This window comes from Galeopterus variegatus, unplaced genomic scaffold, assembly GCF_000696425.1.
Source record: "Galeopterus variegatus unplaced genomic scaffold, G_variegatus-3.0.2 Scaffold1633, whole genome shotgun sequence".
Classification (NCBI taxonomy): Eukaryota; Metazoa; Chordata; class Mammalia; order Dermoptera; family Cynocephalidae; genus Galeopterus; species Galeopterus variegatus.
Window position 1 is genome coordinate 215,543 of NW_007727744.1, and position 23,270 is coordinate 238,812.

Sequence of the window (23,270 nt, forward strand, 5' to 3'; positions counted from 1 at the left end):
ACACACACACACACACACACACACACACACACACACTATATATATATATATATATATATATATATATATAAAAATGGTGGTCAGGGGTGAGGTTGTGAGGGCTTTAAAAGAAGAGGAGAGTCTGTCTCTTTCTCTCTGCTCTCTCTGCTCCACCATTTTCACAATGTGATACCCTGCTATCACTGTCACCACCTCCAAGAACTTCACCAGCTGTTTTCCCTGGACTTCGGACTTTCTAGCATCAGAAACTGTAAGCAATAAATTTCATTTTCTTTATAAATCACTCAGTTCCATATATTTTGTTATAAGCAATAGAAATGGACTAATACATAGCCTTTCAACTCTCTATTTTGTTCTAACACGTTAAAACATCTCTTCAAATACAGAACTAATATTTTAAAATACTTTTGTAAAGAAAGCTGATATCTAGTGGTCATTGCTTGAAGTGAGCCTGATCAATTTTGTGTTGTAGGATATACATCTTTGCCCTTGAAATCTATTGCCTGCTTTGTTTGCTGACTGGCCAAAATGAACACTGTAAGAAAATACCAATGTGGGGACAAGTCGCATCTACTTAGTGGGATTTAATCCTAATACAGATTGTTCTAAATGCCATCTAACTCACCAAACCTTTGGAAAGAAAAAAATCTTAAATGGTTATGATCGAAACAGGCATTAATTTCTCTTTTTCTAGATTACTGAGAAAACATTTTATGGGCATCCCATTTACCTAAAAGTCAACAAAACCAGTTGTTCCATATTCTTGTCAATGCTGGTATTGTCAGTCCTCCTCATTTTGGCCATTTTACTGGGTGTATAGCAACTGGAACTCTCAAACATTGATGGTAGGAATGTAAAATGGTGCAATCACTTTAAAAAATATTTTGGTATTTTATAAAGCTCAGCCTATGACACAGCAATTCTACTCCAAAGTATTCCCAAGCAAAGTGAATATATTCACCCGGGCTTGTACATTACTACTCATAGAAGCTTTATTAATTATAGCCCCAAACTGCAAACAACCCAAATGCCCACCAACAGATAAATGAGTAAAGGAACAAATAACCAATGCACATGTTAACACAGATACAATCTCAAAAACATGTTGAGCAAAAGAAGCCAGAAACAAGATTATTATAGTGTATGATTATACTATGACTTCATTTATATGAAACAATGCAAAAGACAAATCTCATCTATAATGAGAGAAGGACCAGTAGTGGCCTGGCGCCAGGGGTTGGGTATGGGACTTGACAAAGGAAGCTTTTGAGGAATGGAAATGTTCTGTATCTTGCTTGTGGTGATTGTTACACAGGTGCTACATTTATTAAAATTCATCAAACTGTACAGTTAAAATGGGTGCATTTGATTATATGTAAATTAACACTAAAGTTGATTTTTAAAGAAGTTCACAGAACCTATCCCTGTTTTCATTATTTCACAGATTCATTGATAATTATAATGGGTTCTATCCCCTATTTGGAGAATAAGCATACTACTGACAGTATTTATTGATCCCTCACTATGTGACAGATACTGCTATGAGAGCTTTGCACATGTCAAGCTGTAAAATCCACCAACCATCCTATGCATTGTTAACATCCACATGTTAGAGATGAGAGAACTGAGGCACAGAGAAGTTAAGCTACTTTTGTGAGAGCGTGATTTGCAAATGACAAAGACAGGATTTAGCCTACAGAGTCAGACTCCAGAGTTTGGTTTGTAACAACTGGAATATGTTGTTTCCTACTGAATTCACTGGTGTTTACCTAAGAGCTAGTAAATTTGAGGAAACTGAAATTTTAATAGGTAACATAACTTAAAGAGAAGAACATAGAAAATGACTAAACACAAGAGCAGAGGGAGGGCTCCCAAATTGGGTGGTATGCTCTCTTTACCTATTTCTTCACTTGTAAAAAAGTCCTCTACATAGCAAACTCATATTTAGCAACTTCACGAGAAGAAATATTTCATGTGCATACACAATTTGAAAAGTTACAAAAGGAATGGAATCTTTTTTTTTTTTTTTTTAAAGATGACTGGTAAGGGAATCTTAACCCTTGGCTCGGTGTTTACAGCACCACGCTCAGCTAGTGAGCTAACCAGCCATCCCTATACAGGATTCGACCCCGTGGCCTTGGTGTTATCAGCACCGCACTCTCCCAAGTGAGCCACGGGCTGGCCCAGAATTGAATGGAATCTGAGGCATGGAGCAGTGTTTTTCAAACTTTTTTGACTGTGACCCACATGAAGAAATATATTTTATATCATATCCAGTACACATACTCATAACACCACACTCTAATAAACTGAGCTAACCAGCCAGCCCCTGAAAAGTTATAAAACGAAGAACAGCAGTCCCTTGACTTACTTCTCCATAACCCCAAGACTCTCTAGGAAGTAAACACTTGACCCCTTCTGTTTCTCCTATTAGTATCTGTATTCCCAAATGATAAATTATTACTTTTTATAATTTGTCAGTATTATATATTATCTCTTGACTTCCTGGCCTGGTAGGAAAAGACTTAGTTTTCCAATACCTTCTCCCCCATTTCTCCTTTATCCAACAAAATTGTACCAGAATTCTTGATTAAATCAACAGTCACTATCTAGATTACTAGGACAATGCAAATATTGCTCACTCCTGAACTAAGAAGTCCACTAAGCCACAGTTCCTTTCTTGTAAAACCCTTCATTTTTCCTGGAGTTTGCAATAGCCTTTTTTTGTTATCCTGGTTTCCCATAAATCTGCCATTATTTCTCCCAAATTTCTAACATCTTTATCTATCAACAATATTTTCCATATGTTCAAACATACCATTCAAGATTCCTCCTGATGATCTCCCTCCTATCTCCTGCTCTTACCTGGATTGGGTGATCTCCAAGGAGTGCTGCACAGTGCTCATCCTGGACTTTCATTGTGGCCTGTGTTGGATTCCTCATTTCCTGTGTGTCTGTTAGTGCATAAAGAGACAGTAGTGATGGTCACCATGATAATGCTGCTGGTTTACTGTGGAAGTGCTTGGCAAAAGTCATTGTACATCAGTTTATTGGAAATGTATTCCATATGCATAAGTTGAGTTCATGAATGTAATCAGATGTAATTCAGAAATAAGGATTTCAGAAACCTAGCTCCTAGGTTGTTTTCCCAAACTCTTACTATTCAACTATTATCTGGATCTTGTTTCAAACAAATCAGCCGTAAAAGGGACATTTATGAGATAGTTGGTGAAGTTTGGGCTGAGTATTTGATGGTATGAAATATTAGTTTTCTATGTGTGATATGGCATTGTGGCTGTGTTAAAAGGGTTCTTTCCTTTTTGGAGATATTTACTAAAATATTTCTGTATGAAATGATAAAATGTCTGGGATTTATTTTAAAATAATCCTTTGCAGGGGTGAGGGAGCAAGTAGAAATAGGGCATATACAAGAAACAAGACTGGTTATGTGTTGATAATTGTTAAACTTGGGTGATTGGTATATTGGGGTTCATTATACTACTACTCTCTCTACTTTTACATGTTTAAAATTTTCCATAACAATTTGTTGTTGTTTTTTAAAGTGGTTTTCAGGGTAAAGCAGGAAAAGAAAATAAGTCTGATGATATGGATAGATAATTGCAGAAAACTTAAAATTTAAAAATCGACTTCTATGGGCTGGCCCGGTGGCGCACTGGAGAGTGCGCCGCTTGAGAGTGTGGTGGCGCTCCCGCCGAGGGTTCGGATCCCATGTGGTGACTGGTTCCCACTCACTGGCTGAGCGTGGCGCGGGCGCAACACCAAGGGTTGCGATTCCGTTGCCGGTCCCCGGTACGGGCGCGACACCGAGGGTTGCGATCCCGTTACCAGCCAGTAAAAAAAGACAAAAAGGAAAAAAAAAATCGACTTCTAGTAGGGACATATTTTTCTTGATTTACTTAATGAACTTATATAGACTGTTATTTTAGTTTCCCTACTGTTATTTCCATTACAAATCTTAGCATTTTAGCGTTCTATCTTAAGAACCTCCCCCCAAACTAGATAAATGATACAAGAAAATTTATGATTTAGTGTATGTATGTACAAACCCAATTTTAATACCAAAGTCAAGATTCATTCATTCTTTCAGCCAACGGTAATTGAGCATCTTCCATATGCCAGGTACTCTTGGGTACTAAAAATACACATATGACAAGGACTCAGACTAGGGACTATTTGTAATTGGCTGGCTGGCCAGTTAGCTCAGTTGGTTAGAGTGCGGTGTTATTACACCAATGTCAAAGGTTTGTATCCCTGTACCCGCCAACTGCCAAAAAAAAAAAAAAAAAAGTTTATAATTTAAAACACCCAGAAAGTTATATGAAGGGTCTTCAAAAAGTTCATGGAAAGGTTTGTATTTTTTTAATTCCACTTTTCCACAAACTTTTTGAAGTACCCTTGCATTTCTAACATACATTATTTCGTTTAGTCCTATAACAATTCTGCAGGACAGCTATTTAATAGGCCTAAATGAGGAAAGTAAGGTTCAGAGAGATTAAGTCACTCACACGAGGGTTAACAGAGGAAACAGGACTATAATCCAAGTCAATTTGCCAAGCCTGGACTCTTCTACTACTCCACCCTAAGCCCTCTTATCGGTCAGATATTATGGTTGGTTGGAAGCAGCTTCCTCCTGTTACACAGATCAATTCTTCTCAAAGTGCACTCTTGCAACACTAATTCTGTGTAGTACGCCAGCAGTCAGGCAAGCAAGAGAAGCTGACTTTGATTAAACAGAAAAATTATTTAAAGGATACTGGGTACCTCACAGAATTTTGGGGAGGTCTAGAGAGACCGGTTCAAAGCTAAAACTCCAGGGGAAAAAATGCCCAAACACATCGCATGGAACTGGCCAGATGAGAAAACTGATGCCATCACCACGAGCACTACCACGTGTCCTGCAACAGAAGCACAGTTTTACCATCTCCCCACATGCCTGTGCCCCAAATGCAGAGCAGTCAGGGAAATTCCCTGGGTTGTTCTGGGAGAGGATGGACTCAGGAGCGGGGAAGACAGAAACCAAGACAAACAACCACAGACCCGCAATAAAAGTTAATAGGTCTCTCATGAAAAGGCAAGGAAGCAGGTGGTTAAACAAGTTTCTTATTGCAGGGCCACTTGGAGGTATTAGTATGCTTTAGAGCATGAAGAATCTCCAAGAGGAAGATTAAACAGTTCCCAAACACATCATGGAAGCTTCATAAAAGTGGTGACAGAGGTGGTAGGCTTTCTGCTCAATTGCTTCCTCTCCTGTCCTCTGTTCAACTTCAAATAGCTCTTATTTCTCTGATTCCACTACCTGAACTCTAGTTCAGGAGCCCACATCTCTCACCTGGACTATAGTAGCAGCTCTCAATTGGCCTCCCAGGTCAGGCCCCTTCGGTCACGATCACAAAATGCAAATCTGGTTAAGACAACTCCCTAACTCAAAACACTCTGATGGCTTCCCACTGCCCTCATGAAACACCATGTTCTGGTTCCTACTTCCCATTTTCTCTTGTGCAGCCTCCCTTACCTCCTTACACACACCAGATGTCTGGTAATCACCTTCTTTAGGGAGACTTCTCTGGCTGGACCCTCTTCCCATGGGCTCCTATAGCATCCTACACTTTTACCTTTCATACCACTTTTTTTTTAATTGAATCAAAATTGATTATACATATTTTGGGGGTTCAATGTTGACATATATTGATCAAGTCAATATTACTAGCCTATATAGTTACAAATCATGCTTATTCTTTATGCCCCTTGTCCAATCTCTCCCCTCCTCCCACCACTGATAACCCTAGATTTCTTCTTTCCCTCTGAAAGAGTAATGGTTACTCTGTTGATTTGTTGCCTAGATGATCTGTCCAATGCTGAAAGGTGTGATCAGATCCCCCAATATTATCATAGAGCAGATGCTTCTTCTGTCACTTTTGAATGGGCTTTGTGGAGAGACATCCTCTTCTTTTCTTTGGTCTCTGCTGGTGACTCTCCTTGTGTCCATACACTCCAGCGGCTGGCGGACCATCTGCATGGTGGTTGCGACGTCTAGCAACTTTCACGGCAGCGGTGGTTACTGTGGTGGGCCGCCCACGTGGCGATGATGTTTTTGGCATGCTCCTTGGCACTGGTGGTGTACCTGGTGTGTGTGTGTGGGGTCCAGTCCCCGGTTCCATACCCCGGGCCCCTGGGCGGGCATAGTACTTAAATCATGTGGCAACTGCTTAACCATGGGTCTGTATTCCCCACTGCACAAGTTCTGAGAAAGCAGAAATTCTTCCTCATGCATTTTTCTTTTTTTTTTTTTCTGGCGGCTGGCCAGTAAGGGGATCTGAACCCTTGACTTTGGTGTTGCAAACCACACTCTAACCAACTGAACCAACCAGCCAGCCCTTCCTCACACATGTTAATATCCAGCAAAACACTTGCCATGTAAACGGCAGTCTACAAAGATGATGAATAATACACTTAAAACTTAGGTACAAACAGCCTTTTCTTTTCTTTTTTCTTTCACAGAATCAGATTTGCATAGCAAACATTAACTGTACACCCCAACAAAATCATCAGTATTTAAAATGTTTGTGTTCCACGATGAAGCCGACAAGATGTACTTCCTATTTTTAGTGGGAAAAAAAAGGAGGGGAGAAGATAGACATTATACTTACCCTTTGTTTGCACATAGAAAGTTTAGAATCCAAAGGAAGAATGAGACTCATGTTTCTACGGTTTCAAAAGGATGAAGTGACAGAGACACTTTAGTTGCTGATGAAGGCGGAGCATTTTTCAGTTAGGATTCTTAGCTCAGTCTCTACAAAATGCCAATCAAAAGGCCAGTTCTAAAGGAGGAAAGAGCCTCTTAAAAAGCAGCACCATCAGGTAGTCACAAGCTTTAATGTTTTCAGTGAGGCTGCTCAAGAAAAAGAAAACACACAGACACCTAAACACCATTTTAGGTTTCTTAATCAGTAGTTGCAAAATAGCCTTTCTCTTTGCATTTAACCCAGTATTCAGGAGTTTGCTTGGTTTAAAACATAAGCACAATTTCCTCATGGTTATCTCAACTAAGATGTTGACTTTGGGAGATCTTTTTGTTGCTGTTACTTTTAGGATTTGGTTTAACAACTAAACTTACTGAACACTGACTCTGCAGCCAAGCACTACTTAAGTGCTTTACACGAATTAACACTAATACTCATGTAAACCTGGAAGATAAGTATTACACCTATACCCTATATATTACCTTCCTATACCTAGGAGATTGGCATCATGTCCATTTAATAAACAAGAACACTAATGTTACATAATTTGCCTAAAGCTACAAAACCTGCAAGTAGCAGATCTGAGATTCAAATCCAGTCTGGCCCAGGAGTCTATACCCTCAACGATACCATTATAATGGCTCCTGAATTAATAAATTACATACACACACAAACACCCTTCCAATCTGAGTCAGAGATTTGTGTTCTAGTGCTGGCTTTGTCTTTAGTAAGTTGTGGGGACCTAGAATAAGGTCACTTTGCAAATCTGACATTGTTTTCCCCATGTGTAGAGTTACAGGATTGGACTTAGTTAACTTCCTAACAGTGTGGTAGGGGGATGAGAGAGTGGAGGTGATGGTCAGAAACTAACAAGGCAAGGATCCTTGGGCCATTTTAAGCAGACTTTTTTGGAAAACGAGTTGTTCTGCTAGAAGTGAAGGCATGAAAAATCTACAAACTGTAACAGAATGTTTTTTCTTGAAGCCAACAGACACCAAGCAGTCTGACATCAGAAAATCCTTTCCACATTCATGCAAAGTGTACGGTGTACACAGATGTACTTCTCTATGGGAGAATCAAGGCTTTTATTAAATACTCAAAGGAGTTCATGACTCCAAAAAAGATTAAGGACCTATTAAATCCCTCTTCAGCTTTATACTCTTGGAGGAAACTGGCAACCCAAGCTTGTAAAGAGCAATATGAAAAAACCTGCATTTCCTGATTAAGAGCCAAATGTTATCAGATATGATGGTAAGACATATTAAAAGTAATCATAGTTTAATAAACTGGGTACCTACAATTGCTACTTAAAATTTGTACTGTTGGATGCAAAGTTAAATATCTCATTTGGAACTAGACTGTACCTGATACACACAATATGTTTTAAAATTTTTTCAGAGTTACAGACTTCCAATAAACCAAAGAAAAAGCTCAATCACTAGTTATATATAAAGTATTTATTTTTATGCACATATTTACCTACAAAAAAAAATTTACAGAAAATAAAACAAAGCAGAATATATTGAACACCCTCTTAAGACTTCTTAGGAGCAGAGGGTTTTATTGCTGCAGTTCAAAGAATAAAATTTTGTACATGTGAAAGCCAAGATGAACACATTTAAGTTAAATGGCAGCCTCGTAAAAAAGTCTGTGTCCTATTACTGAATTTTCAGCTTTATGTTAAATGAAATTTAAAAGATTGCTCATGAAATAATTTAAACCTTTTCAAAATTTTCTAATAAACAGAATTTTCAGCTTTATGTTAAATGAAATTTAAAAGATTGCTCATGAAATAATTTAAACCTTTTCAAAATTTTCTAATAAACAGAATTTTCAGCTTTATGTTAAATGAAATTTAAAAGATTGCTCATGAAATAATTTAAACCTTTTCAAAATTTTCTAATAAACAGAATTTTCAGCTTTATGTTAAATGAAATTTAAAAGATTGCTCATGAAATAATTTAAACCTTTTCAAAATTTTCTAATAAACAGAATTTTCAGCTTTATGTTAAATGAAATTTAAAAGATTGCTCATGAAATAATTTAAACCTTTTCAAAATTTTCTAATAAACAGAATTTTCAGCTTTATGTTAAATGAAATTTAAAAGATTGCTCATGAAATAATTTAAACCTTTTCAAAATTTTCTAATAAACAGAATTTTCAGCTTTATGTTAAATGAAATTTAAAAGATTGCTCATGAAATAATTTAAACCTTTTCAAAATCTTCTAATAAACAGGTAAAAGGCACCTCCAGTACTTAAAAATATTTACAGCAATCCCAATAGTTTAATTTTAAGGGCTATTATAGTACATGTGGCTATTATGCATACACAGTATGTCATTAACACTCTCTAAACAGTGAGAATTGTAGACTCTAGTTTGTGGCTCCCATGTTATCCTGGTGATGGAGTAGGATGATCAATTACACCTGTGCAATACTTGTGTAAACAGCATGTCAACTACAGCATAAAATCCAATTATCTAAAACAATGACTATCAAATTCTCAGACAATACATAATTTATAACTAAAATTGTATATTCAGAACCCTTTGGGGTGTTCTTAAAATTATTTAAAAATATATAAACTATATCTAGCATTAAAAGAAAGCAATGAACTGAAAAACATAACCACAATCGTTGCTGGAATTCAATATCTGGTTTTTAACAAAAAATTGTTTCTCAAAACATCTAGAATTTCTTACAACATAATGGAGATGAGTGTTCCTCAGTCTAAGCTGAATCCAATGTTTTTCCTGAAGTACGATTAAGAGACATGTAAGAATGAAAGGCACACATAATAGCCGGTTTTAAAGAGCTGCGGGGATGGCAAGCAGATGTTCCTGAAATACTGGTGCAGGAGAACAAAGTCCACACAACGTTTTCCTCTTTGTTTAACATTGGCATTGATTTGCTATTTACAGTAGTTTGCAAAAATACATTATAAAAACTGAATGAGGTTCTGTTTCTAAGTTTAACTTAGTAATACACATACATACTTCATCTGCAAAAAATCTTTGCAGGATCTGAAGTACTAAAGTGACACTAATACTGAAACACAGGTAATCAAAGGTACCAAAGCACTGATAATGCAAGTCATCATCATCAAGATAATCTGGGTAAATATTGCACATTTCTTGTCAGTTGCTGCTATGACCTTCACATATCCAACTGCAAAAGGAATCCTTTATGGCTTTTTGCTGTATCACTTATTTGAAGAAAGGCTGTTTTAGGTCCCATAACAATGAGGGCAGATTGTCATTGAACATGAGGCCTAGGTTTCAAAATTAGCTTCCCTGTCTGTAAAAATGAAAAAAAAAAAAATTTTCAATAAACAGTTCTATTAAAAATAACGCCACTTATAAACCTTAAAGGGCATTTGCAGGAAATCAGAACATTTCTCTATACTTAATCAAAGTTAAACAATTAATAGCTATGTTTTCAAAGTTTCCTCTGCGTGGAGCTTTCTTCTAAATTCTTTATCACTTTAAAACACACACACTAACACCAAAGCCAAGGGTTCAGTTCCTCGTGCCAGCCAGCTGCCAAAAACAAGCAAACAAACCCCCCCCCCCATCGTTATTTGAATTTCCTGTCCACTGGCTACCTAGAAATCAGCCAATCAATCCAATGCATAAAATCCCAACTTGTATAGATTTATGCTCCTTACCTAAGTTTACAACACATAAATAAAACTGTGTATCTGAGCACAACATTTCTTCTTTCCAACCTAAAAAAGTTTTAATTCCTCAAGTTAAAAAGTAAACCAATGGTTGGAGCAATGGATACTCATACACTGCTTGTGTTCAGTATAAGATGATATAACTCTTATGTAGGGCCGAGTCAGTTATCAAAATAAATAAATAAAGAAGTGCATACCACATTATCCAAACAATTCCACTTCCAGGAATTTATCTGAAGGAAACAAGATGTGAGTATAAGGATGTACACAGAAGTGTTATTAATGCACTCAGTCAACATTTGAGTGCTTACTATGTACCAAGCACTATGTTAAGTGCTAGGGATCCAGTAATGAACTAGACAAAGTCCCTTGTCTTCATGGAGCTTAAGTTCTAGTGGAGAACACAAACAACAAAAATAGTATAGAAAATGGAGAAACAACTGTCATGTCTAGTAGGAGATTAAATTATGATGCATCCATAAAATAAAGTAATATGCAATTAAATGGAATGCAATTAAATGCAAAATAATATGCAAAATGGAAGACCTCAACTGAGATAATGCAGTTAAAGGGATGAGCCCAGGAACTTGCATGTCACTAATGCCCGGTAACTGCACACTCTTAGGTTCTAATGCTGGGTCAAAGAACCAAGTTTGAAAAATTTGTAACATCTTCCTTTTATAATAGGTCAGTGAGAATGAATACACAACGAAATGTAAAACATGGTGATTATCTCTGATCGGTAAAATTCCAGGTGGTTTTAATTAATATATTTTATTTTTATCCTCATGTCAAAAGTGTTGACAGGATTCTAGTTATCTCTAGATACTCACTTTCACTTAGATTTTGGTCATTCAATTTTTGGTGATTTCTTGATATCTTGATAGACCTAATTTTTCCATTGTTTTATCAGGGTATAATTTATACAATAAAATGCATAAGTCTTGTATAGTTTTATGAGTTCTGACAAACATATATGTCCATGTAGCCACCACCCTAATCAAGCTACAGCATATCACTATCCACAAAGTTCCTCCATGCTCCATTCTAGCTAATGGTGTCCCCACTTAACACATGGACATAACCACATATTATGAGTTAGTTTTGCTTGTCTTTGATCTTTAAATAAAAGGAATCATATACAGTGTGTTCTGTTGCATCTGCTTCTTTCACTCAATATGTTTCTAAGGTTCATGCATGTTACTGCATGTTTTGGCATTTTGGTAACTTGTACCTTTTTATATTGCCAAGCAGTATTACACCACATGAGTACATGACTATTTGTTTACCCATTGTTTTAATCTATTTTAAATCTATTTTTAATTATATTAGCAAGACATTAATGTAATCTTATTATAAAAAATTCAAATGATACACATAAGCTAAATCATCCTTTCCATCTACCTCAAATTCTAGTCCTCCAGAAGAAACCAGTTTCAGCATGAATTCTTCCAGATCACTTTGTATGGATTTACATATATTGGTGGGTAAAATACATCACTTGGGATTTATTTTACTAAAGATGAAACTAGAATGGCCATCAGATAACATCAAAGTCAAGGGTTCAGATCCTTGTACTGGCCAGCCACACCCTCCCCTCCCCACCACCACCAAGAAAAAAAAAGAGAATGACCATGAGTTGATTGACACTGGTGATGAGTACACAGGAGTTCGTTATATTCTTCTCTTTACTTTTATTATGTTTGAAAATTTTTATAATTAAAACTTAAAAAAAAAAAAGATACTAAATTGAGCATACTGCTTGGTAATTTGCTTTTTGTGCCTAACATTATGTCTTGGAGATCTTCTGTAGATTTACTTACAGATTTACAAATAGATTTACTTCTGGCTTTTTGAGACATGTCTACACCACATGTAGACCTGTTATACCTTACTCTGCTGAGAAATGTAATGATTATTTCCATTTTTCCAGTACTGCAAAGGATGTTGTAACAAACATCCTTGTACTTGCCCCTTTGTGTGCATGTGTGACCATTACCTCCACAACCCCCAAAGTAGAGGACAGAAGTAGAATTGGGTCATGAGGCATGCACATTTTACCATTTTAAAAGAATGATGAAAAACTACTCCCCAAAATGGCCGTTCCAATTTATGTTCTCAACACAGCAGTGTACAGGTGTTATCCATCTCACCATAATACCAAAGTTATCAAAGTACTTAACTTTTCCTAATCTGATAGGTAGGACAAATGGAAGCGCACTGCTTTACTTTGCATTTTCCTGATTACAAATAAGACTGTCCACTCTTTTTTTTTTTTTGGTGGCTAGCAATGTCCAGTATTATCATGTATGTTTATGGGCCATTTATATCTCCACTTCTGTGATGTTCCCATGTTTTAAATGTACTATTTGTTCTTTTCTCATTGATAGTTTCTTCTGGTCACTGCTTAATTTCTTGCCTTTTGCTGTATAAAAGTTTTAAAATTTTGTGCAATCAAATGTATCTAACTTTTGCCATCATGGCATTTCTGTTTTGTGTTAAGAATAGGCTTTATTCTATCCCAAGATTATAAATATATTTCTCTAATGCTTTTATAGTGGGATGTGTATGTCTTTTTAAACATATTTAAGACTTTTAGTTTTTTTATTGATGTGAGGCAGAGATCTAAATTCATTTTTTCCAAAGAGTCAATTATCTCAACACTACTAAATAGCTTATTCCTTCCTGCTTGACATGAAATACTATCCTTATCTTCTAAATAAATTTAAAGGTAAAAACGTTTTTATAAATAAAATAAGCAAATCAAAATAGAAGCTACCAATTAAAACTGTGAGAAACCCTTATAATACATTGGTACATGATCTACTTTTTAAAACAGGAGATTCGCATGCCCATAGTCTGCAAATTAAACTATGCCTCTATTTACAAATAAGACATACAGAATACCATTAGATAAATATTAGTAGTTTATAAAACCAAAATCCACTGGGCCATTTTTTGCCAATAATGACTACTGTATTTCACTGAATCTAAGATGGTTCAACTTTAAGATGCATCATGATTTCATGTCATTAAGAAAGATTAAACTGTCAACTCTGCCAATTTAATTGTTAGATACTACTGATTCTTAGATGCATCTCAATTGCAGAGACATTAAAATGTAAAAAAATGTGTTTTAGAATCAATGCTATAAGGTATATTCCCACTATTAATTTCACAGACACAATTTGTTAATAAATATCTGCTTTTTCTAAAGCCAAACATTTCAATCCTTTCATACAGGTCTCTAAGTTTCTTTTTTAGTCTTTTTTTTCCCTTGATTCAGGTCTATGATTTTCTAATGAAAAAAAAATACTTACATCATCACAAGACATATTGTACTCTGCTAATATCGTTCGGCATCGAGCAGCTATACTGGATAAATGTGGTCAAAGGAAAATTTCCCATTTTAAGAGTAAGCTTCTAATAATCACCTAGATCATCAAGAAGGTGCTTTAGTTTAGTTCAGAGAATAAAATTTGATCTGCGGTAAAGGATACATTGATGGTGCAACTACTCTCTTGTGTATTCCTGCAAAGAACAAGCCTATTAGAGTGATACAGCTAATGGTGAAAAACGGATGATTCCATAACGATGTGAAGAAGGATACCTGTAAAAGAAGTTTGAAATATGGAAATGTTAAAAATCTTACAACAATACTGATTCCTACCCTCCTCACTCGTGCACAAATATGTGTAATATTTTTATCATCTACACTATGAGGATTTGAAGACTTCCAATAATCCTAGTTCTCTGTATTGCTATGCTGTAAGAATAAAAATAATGTATGCTTTATATCTTCTATATAGGAAGATAATACAGCAATATTCCCTCCATTCATTTCAAATACTTGCACCATTACAAAGTCATTCCTATAATCAAGAAACAACCCTATAAAAAATATTTACTGAACTCTGTGTTGAATGAGTGAAGGTAAGGCCTCTGATCTCAATGAAAACACAAGTCAAATGTGATCTAGTTACCTTCCCTGTTAAAAAGCTTCCTTAAAATTGTTGAGCAAACCGTGCCATTCATAATCTGGTCCCAGTCTAATTTTCATCTCCTGCCATACTTCCACATATGCTACCTTGTTAACCTCCTTCCTCCTACATATCCTTATAATACTCAGCTGCAGCATCACCCGTCCTCTCTGCAGAAGCAAAAAATGAATTTGGTTTTGAAGATACTGAGATTTAGATGGCCACAGGACACTCAAGCAAGGAAAGATTAGTAGCTATCCACAAATAACTAGAATTCAGGAGAAAGAAAGGGCTAATTTCAGATCTGGACATAATCAGATGACAGTAGAAAACAGGACAATACACAATTCGAAGAACAGTAGAAGGACAAAGGTCCAGGACCCATGAATGGAAAAAGAGGTGGGCACTGAATCCAGATGACTGGAATACAGAAAAGCAGACTGGAGAAACAGAGAAGACAGGCATTTAGAGCATCTGGAGAAATAAATCAAATAGATAGTTAGCTGGATAGGAGCAACGGAATCAAGCTAAGTACATCCCCACTTCACTCTCACACCAAGAGATGCGTACATGTTTCAAGATAGAGAAGCACCAGGTAGATGGTCCAGCATGGTATTGGTTAAATAAGTTTGTCAAATGAAGAAATGAGAGGCTGAAAACATCAGGAGGGAGGAAGCTCCTAGAAAGATGAGATCCCGAAGAAAGGTTAATATTCCAGAAGAATGTCTTCTTAAAATCAGCTATGTTTTGTGTGGCCTGCACAATGTTAGCAGAGATAGGGCATATGTATTAATTTTAATTAGGTCAATCAGTATCAGTCTTCTTTCCTCCATGTCAACTGCACCCAAACAGCAGTTGTCCCCTTGGATCAAACACTCATATATTTTCCCAGTCTGCCATATTCTTTTTTTCCCCTAGTTTCTTCTACCTAGCCACTGGCTTCTGAGTTTGCAACTGCTGCTATAGACACAATTGCTAGTGAAAACTCTTGTCAGGTCTGGGGTTTTCAAATACTGAAATATAAAGAATCAACCCTTAGGCTAATAGTTATATTCTCACCTAATTTAGAAAATTATATTAACTACATAGTTTTGGGCCTCTCTCAAACCTCATTTAATTCTGTGTTTTATTAAGATCTCAACTAGCTGAAATCAGCTTATATTTTTCCCAATTAGAAGTCAGACTATTTCCCAAGATAGACCTTTTTCAATCTTCTTGCCAGCCTCCTTCCACTCTTTCCCTGAAGATGAGCAGCAAGTACAGCCTTAAAATCAAATTTTAAAAAATGAACACACAGGAGAGTTTCCTGTCTGCCATAAAACCCCTATATTAACATAAAATCCCATCACCAACCTTCCCTGCTTCCTGTCCTTTTATATTTCCACCTTAGTGGATAAAGTCAGAGAGACAACATCCTAAATAAACCCGACTGCCTAAAGTGCCATTCAAACTGATGACGAAAGCCTTACTATTAGATTTTTCTTCTGTATAACCTAAAAGTTTATAAATAAAGCTACTTTAATCTACTTAAGTTTAAAAGTGGGGAGGATTTTAAGATTTGTAAAAATTAAAACGTTACTACCTAAATAAAATTGCACTGGGGGGAAAAACTTCACTGAAAAATTGGAGACTTCTGGTTCTCTAATAATAATAATAATAAAAATAAAAAGGCCTGAGTTTGAAATTAGGGCACAAGTTAGTAGAAAGAGGTAGAAATTTGAGAAACATGCTATTAGCTTTCATTAAAGGATGTTTCAAGATATAACATTATGAAATCTGTTATTGCATCTGGCATAGGGATATTGTTGCATAGTGCCCAATGGGAGATCTCTCAGTATTTCCTATATTAACCTTTGGGCAGGAAGTTTTTTTAGATAATGCTGAGAAAGAAAAGCATTGTTAGCTCAAGGAACTGATACATGTATACTTCTGACAGACAATGAAAATCATAGAATTAACTATGACTTCATTGATTGGGTAACTCAGAAACTCATTTATATAACTCCATTCTGGAAGTTGCGTTTAACCACATGACTTATATATATCATCAGTGGCCTGGTTTCCTTCCTGGTTTTGACCTCCTAATCTAATCTGTTTTTTACCTAGTCCTGACTTTTTATTACACTTATATTTTGCTATTTTATCATATATGTTTCCTGTAAAGTTATCACAAATGCTTTATGGGATGAAAAAAAGTATTAACTGTGGTAACTCATAGAAAAAAATGTTATCTTATAATTTTTAAAAGATGGCACCGATGACACTAAATGAACCAGGAAGAACAAAGAATGTTCACACTGAAATAAGTAAAAATGAGATAATATAAAAAAATTTTTAAAACTGTACACAAACTCAGAAATAAATGGTAACTTTATAAGTGAAATAGTACTTCTTAGGTCTTTTCCCTTGTGAAGATACTTAATTCACAGAGGCCAGCCAAAGTTTTCTTTAAGCAAATTAATATAAGGCATATTTTTAATATAATGATTAATATCATTAGTAGTAGTAATAGGTAGCATTTGAATAATACTTTACAATTAACAAAGCACTGCTATATCCATTATCTCATTTAATCTACTATACATTTTAAAACAAAACTTCTACCTTTTGTGTCTCAGGATCTATTAACCAGTTCCAGGCACCAGTAGCTGTACAGACAGATACCACTATAAGAAGCACTAATGAAAGATAAACACGAAATTAGTAAGCAAATACACCCTTAATTTTTGATACTACCACCACCAGTTCCTAATAAATGACAGCCAAAGAATATAGAACCTTATTAAATGAAAAATGCACTGACTAGACTCAGGAATTAGGAGACCTGCCAGATGACCCTGAGGAATTCCCTTGAACAACGTGAAACTTAGTAATTGAAGATGACACTGTCTCCCTTATTACTTAGTCAGAACTTACGAAGATTAATGAAATTAAAAGCAGTTAAGAGTCAGACAGTAAAACATCAATATGAGTTCTATATTATGTAACTTTCACTGTGTTTTGTGCTGATTTTGCAAATTCTAATTGAAAAACAAAACAAAAAAACCCTCTCATTTTCTGCTGTAAACAAACCAAAGACTCCTTTTTGAATGCACTGAGAATTCTCACTAAAGGATTTAGCCTTGCAGACCACTGCCTGCTGCTGAGTTAAACAGTTAAACAAAGGTCAGTGTTAGGAAGTGTGGAGTCAGCATGGAGCACACCAATCAGTATCAGATTTTCTTTAAGGGACTTAAAGAAAGGTCGGGTAGAAATTACTACTAGTAGAACTTAGAAAAGGTTTCGTTCTCTCCACTAACCTAAAACTATTTTAGATTAAGTAGATCATAGGTAAAACTTAAGAATAAATGGTATTACTAAAAAATAATAAAGGAGCACTGAGCCCTAGTTAATATTCTGGAGATGACGACAGTTGCTTGTCTTTTAGTTAGGATGCATACATTTTTCAAATGTGGATATCAAGCTTCAAAGAGCAACAGAAATACAGTAAAACCTTAACTATCTAGAATTCCTGATGATGTGCTTTTAGAAGAGCTAAATCACAGAGGGAAAAAAATCTCATTTTAGGTATTTAATAATAGAATTAAAATTTCAAAATTGCTCTGAGCTCAGGACAGATTAAACTCAATTTTTAAAAATTCTGTATTTCCAGAAAGAAATATACTTTACACAGCCATTTTTGAAAAAACGAAGAGCAAAATCAAAACATTAGAAAGGGCTTCATACACATACTTGTATTTGACTGGTATATTAATTAAGCTGATGTCATTTACATATAAGTGCTAAGACCATGAATCAGAAAACATAAAGTGCGTTCATTATATTACATTTTATTAGATTGAACAGCATCATATACGTTTTAAAAGATTCTCACATAACAGTGAAACAAAGAACAATGGTTTGGGGGGATAATTCCTAGGTAAACCAGAAAACCTGAGAAATTCATTACTTGTGAACTCTGACCAATCAGATTTCTCACATGATATGATTAAAACTTTGCAAAGTGATCTCATAAAAATTACATGAAAATTCTTTACATAGAAAAAGATGCCTAACTTCAATAGTATTCTTTTGGTCCCCCAAACTGAGTTACACATTGAAACAAAACAGGTCCTCAATGTGTACTCTATTGTACCTCTTTCTTGGTAGGAATTAAATTTCAATAATGAACATCCAAGAAATTATGACTAGTCCCAACACAGGTTAGCAAGACACTTTGTTTGATGATCTCATCACTAGCATATTTGTCCACTTTTCCTATAATTCTCATGGGGAAGTAACCACAATTCATTCAAATCAAATTTTGTAGCACTCATGATATATATGAATAGACAGTAATGTGAATTTCTTTTCTACGTCATGATCCAAAGCAGCACAATAATGCTGTTAAAAATCAACTAAGAGTAATTTCATAACCTTTGCAAAGATACATTAAATAATATGATTTTTCTTAATAAAACTTTATTTCAACAGTTTGTAGGCAAATTGTAAAACTGCTAAGCAAGCTACTGAAATTTTTATTATGTATGTTTTTTTTTTATCAAAGTTGCAATATTTGTTTAATAAAAAGTTAAAATATGTGTATTTTATGGAAAAAAATAATTCAATTACACAAAATAGACTTGTTCTTTTAGGGTGGCCAGTTATAACTTCCTTTTATTAAAATTTTCGTTTTTTTTTTATCAAAGTTGCAATATTTGTTTAATAAAAAGTTAAAATATGTGTATTTTATGGAAAAAAATAATTCAACTACACAAAATAGACTTGTTCTTTTAGGGTGGCCAGTTATAACTTCCTTTTATTAAAATTTTCTTTATAATGCATTGTTTACAATGTTAAATAAGTCAAAAAGTATCTAAACAAAATTAAATCTTATGGTTTAGTAAAGCAAGCATTTGTTAATCAAAAGTTTTACATAAAAGCAAATCATATCTACATAAGAATGAAAAGTATCAAAGAGTTTATTTTCTCTTAAAATACGTTCAAGAACTTACTTCTCCAACGTCCAGTGGCAGGTTGCAAACAATGAATATATTCAGTAAGTCTCCTCTCGAAAGCCTTGAGATCTAGGGAAAACAATTTCAATTTTGTGATTAGCCACTCTTACTAGTTTGAGTCTATTAGCACGAATTTTTAGATACTCTAACTGCTTCAGGTCTTACCTCCTAACTTACATGTATCACTGCATTGTTTACTTTGTTAACTATGACAGCTTTAAGCATTTGACAAAAACGTTAGGTTTAATTCCAATCTCACACATAAAGAAACTGACTGGTTTGCTTTTAGAAGCTTCGTAAAACGGTATGTGGAAAATCAGCAGCAAACTCAGCCGGCGCCAAAAGTTGCAGTTTTGGGGGTTGCAAATAAAAGGATCAAAATCGGATCGAGTTTTAATTCTGCGGGAACCAAGAACTTTCTATTAGAAAAACGTATTACCTAACATCAAAGTCTTCGAGGTCTATTTGACTGTAACTACCCGATTCCGGTTTTTCCCTCTTATATTTAATTAATGGCAACGGTCTGGTCTTACCAGATTGGAAAGACACTCCTCTTTTCCCCCTCCAAGTAGGTTATAGGTGATCTTCGCGGCACCACGAAGCGCCGACGCCTAGTTTTAAAACACAGGGAGGTGCAAGAAGCTCCCTCTGAATGAGAGGTGGGGTGTCATTTCCAGAAACCTCGGCAGGAATTAGGGATACAACTCGTGGGGTCATCAGAATAAAACGAAGACAAAACGAACTCGCGTACTACTACAATGCACGATGTGTAAGAGCTTGATGGATGAATAGAAAACAAAACAGGACTAAGCTGGGGAGAGTGGAGGGAGCTGACGGGCCATCCCCGCCGTCCGGCCAGGTACGGCCGCCCCTTGGCCGGGCCCCCGCGCGCCCCAAGCTCCGGGCCCCGTCCCTCCATCCTCCGCGGCCTCCTCTTCCCGGGGTGGGGTCTCCGCGACTCCGGACCCTCTGAGCTCCTCCGGCTTCCGGCAGGAGCCCCGGGACAAGCCCGGGAGGCCCACCTTACCTTCCGCCTGCTCTAGCGAGTTCATGTCGGGCGGCAGCTCCGGTCACCGCCGCTGCCCCGTCCGCATCGCAGCTCCGCAGCCCCCGCCCGCCGGCAGCGCCACCCCCTACCTCTAACCGCTCTCCTCGGCCCCTTCCCGTCGCCCCGCCCCTTCCCTGTACCCGCTATGGTCATTGGGCAAATCTGTCAGACCCTCCGACTAAGACGGTTTCCTATTGGCTGACCGCTGCACCGGGCCTCGGGGCTTAGCGTTGGACGGTCAGCCGGAGGGACCAAGAACTGCCGGCTACCGGTCTGGCGTAACGCTGGCGCCGCCTCCTGTTCCGGCGAGGAACTGCACTCTCTCCGAGACCGTTCGTTCGTATATTACTAGTTTCCTGCTTGGTTTTCTCAGTCCTCAAATATTGATTTAAGCGCTCACTACCTTTTGGGCGGTTTTCTCGTCGCTAAAGAGGAATACAGAAATCAACGAGCTGGGATTGCCCTCAAGGAACTCAAGGGGAAATAAAATATGTACAGAACTAACTAGAACCCCAAATAATGGATTTCCTTAATTATGGTGCCTCTTTCCTAAATATCCAACTCCCAGGCTGGCCCGTTCTCAGCAGGTTAGTGTACAGTCTTGTAAAACCAAGGTCAAGGGTTCGGATCCCGTTACCGGCCAGCCTCGAAAAAGAAAGAAAGAAAAAATTCCGAATACCTAACTCCTTGAGTAAGCATTTCTCTCTGTCACACAATTTTCATAAGTCATAAAGGAGGCAAAGTATAAGCCCCAATACCTATAACTTTAAAAAAATCTGTAAGGAATTGACTACATTTATATTTGATTACAATGCTTTCTTGCTCATTTCCTGGAAGTTATTCATTCATTCAAGAACTATTTATTGCAAAAACGTGTTAGGCACTATATTTGTCAGTGCAATTATGAGCAAAATAAACAAGATTACTGTCCTCAAAGTGGAAGGGTTATAGCAGGTGAGAAATATGTAAATAAATAATTGATTTCAGATAAGGATACTTCTGTGAAGAAAGTAACAGGGTAGTAAGATACTGTGAGATAAAGGAAAATAGCAGGAGTTAATGTTCTTGGAGTGTTTCATGGGGCAGGGGCATTTGAGCCGAGAACCCCAAAATGGATGAGAAGAAACCATGCAAAGATGAGGGCTAAGAAGGTTCTAAGCAGCACTGGAATTTTTTCACTGTTGGTGTTTTGCGTATTCTACTCATCCTCAAACTTCCTCCTCCCTACTTGCTAGCAGAATTAATTGACAATGACACCCCACCCCCATTACTTCGCTGTAGGTTCCTCTCCCATAGCACTTTTCAAAGTTTTCCATTCAGGGAGCCTTCCTCTCGATCAAACCCTTTACATCCATTATCTCATTAAACCCTCCAAGGTGATATTTTTTAAACTGTGGGTCAAAACCCATGAGAGGGTCAAAAAATCCACTTAATGGGTCATGGCCTTTTTTTAAATGCACTAAACTAAAATTAAAAAATAACGTCATTGAAAGAGAGAATAAGTATTGATTCATGACCTTTCGTTCAGCTGTGTGTGTGTGTATTTCCCCCCCCAATACTGGAACCCCTCTAACTGAGGGTTCCGGTAAAAAAAAAAGTTTGAAAGCCACCAAGGAAGGTATTCATAGCCCCATTTTACCATTGAGAAAAGTAAAAATGAGTTTGCCCTGGTCTTGCAGTTATTGTCACAGCCTGGACTGAAGTCCTAACTCAGACTACCCCTTTTGACTTCTTGCTCAACGTTCCATTTCTCCATCTCCAAGTCTAATTCATCACATTTCCCTTTGGCACCCAGCAGTGCTTAGAGAATGGCTATTGAACATCTGTCATATGACAGGCTCTTGTGGGCTAGATCCTGGGGAGGGGAGGGATGAGACAGAGTGATGAATAGGACATTGCAAAGCATTGTGATAAGTGGGAGATTTGCTAACTTGCCTTCAAAAGAGACAGTTCTGTGGACTGTAGGGCCTTTGGTTGTCCGAATGGGGTGTGCAAGTTTCTAGCAAGATCTTGGGACAACAGAGAGGAGTGTGAAGTCTACCTCCTGGGGTTTTTCCCTCTCCAACCTTCGTTCTCAACTGTGTTAAAAGAAATGTTGAACATGCCTCTGAAAGCGTGCACATTATTAGCCTGTTGTTAGTATGTACGTGTACGGATCATGGGGGTGTGGGAGGCAGTAAGAGAGGAGGAGAGGAAAGGGGGAGACCAAAGGGGCCAGTGATAATATGAATATCAGCTTCTAAGAGTGATAGCTAATAAAGTAGATAATGTTTGTTATCTTTTACCAGGAGGCCTGGCACTCTGCCTTTTATAGTTCAGAGCATTATATCTCCTTTATTTTATTTTTATTTTTATTTTTTCCTTTTTGTCTTTTTTACTAACCAGTAACGGGATCGCAATCCTCGGTGTCGCGCCCGTACCGGGGACGGCAACGGGATTGCAACCCTCCGTGTTGCGCCCGCACCGCACTCAGCCAGTGAGCGGGAACCGGTCTCCACGTGGGATCCGAACCCTCGGGGGGAGCGCCGCCGCGCTCCCAAGCTGCGCACTGTAGCAGTGCACCACCGGGCTGGCCCATTATATCTCCTTTAAACCTCACAACCAACAGCTCTATCAGCCAAGGGGTGTTATCAAACCCATTTCAGAGATGAGTTTATAGACAAGTAGATGAGTTAAGTTGAACTCTCTCTCTGTCTCTGTCTCTCTCTCTCCATGGTACATCAGATCAGTTAGCAAACCCTGGGCCGGCCCGGTGGCGCACTGCTACAGTGCGCCGCTTGGGAGTGAGGCGGTGCTCCCGCCG

General features: G+C 37.1%; 1 protein-coding gene across 1 annotated transcript; it reads right to left on the minus strand.

Annotated features, from left to right (window-relative positions):
* Positions 1-9,245: 9,245 nt before the first annotated feature.
* Positions 9,246-20,557, minus strand: CNEP1R1 (CTD nuclear envelope phosphatase 1 regulatory subunit 1). The gene is made up of 6 exons (XM_008578116.1): positions 20,447-20,557; positions 19,417-19,488; positions 17,027-17,100; positions 13,943-14,052; positions 13,763-13,817; positions 9,246-10,060 (listed from the first exon to the last, which is right to left on the minus strand). The coding sequence occupies exons 1-6, from the start codon at positions 20,469-20,471 to the stop codon at positions 10,019-10,021; spliced, it is 378 nt and encodes a 125-aa protein (XP_008576338.1). The 5' UTR covers positions 20,472-20,557; the 3' UTR covers positions 9,246-10,018.
* Positions 20,558-23,270: the final 2,713 nt, after the last annotated feature.

Excerpts from the sequence above, each read along its gene's own strand:
- CNEP1R1 (XM_008578116.1), bottom strand. The coding sequence starts at position 20,471 with ATGAACTCGCTAGAGCAGGCGGAAG. Across the intron at positions 14,053-17,026 it reads TAGATCCTGAGACACAAAAG|GTATCCTTCTTCACATCGTT; the intron begins GTAGAAGTTTTG and ends CTTCTTTTACAG. Across the intron at positions 13,818-13,942 it reads AGAGTAGTTGCACCATCAAT|TATAGCTGCTCGATGCCGAA; the intron begins GTATCCTTTACC and ends ACATTTATCCAG.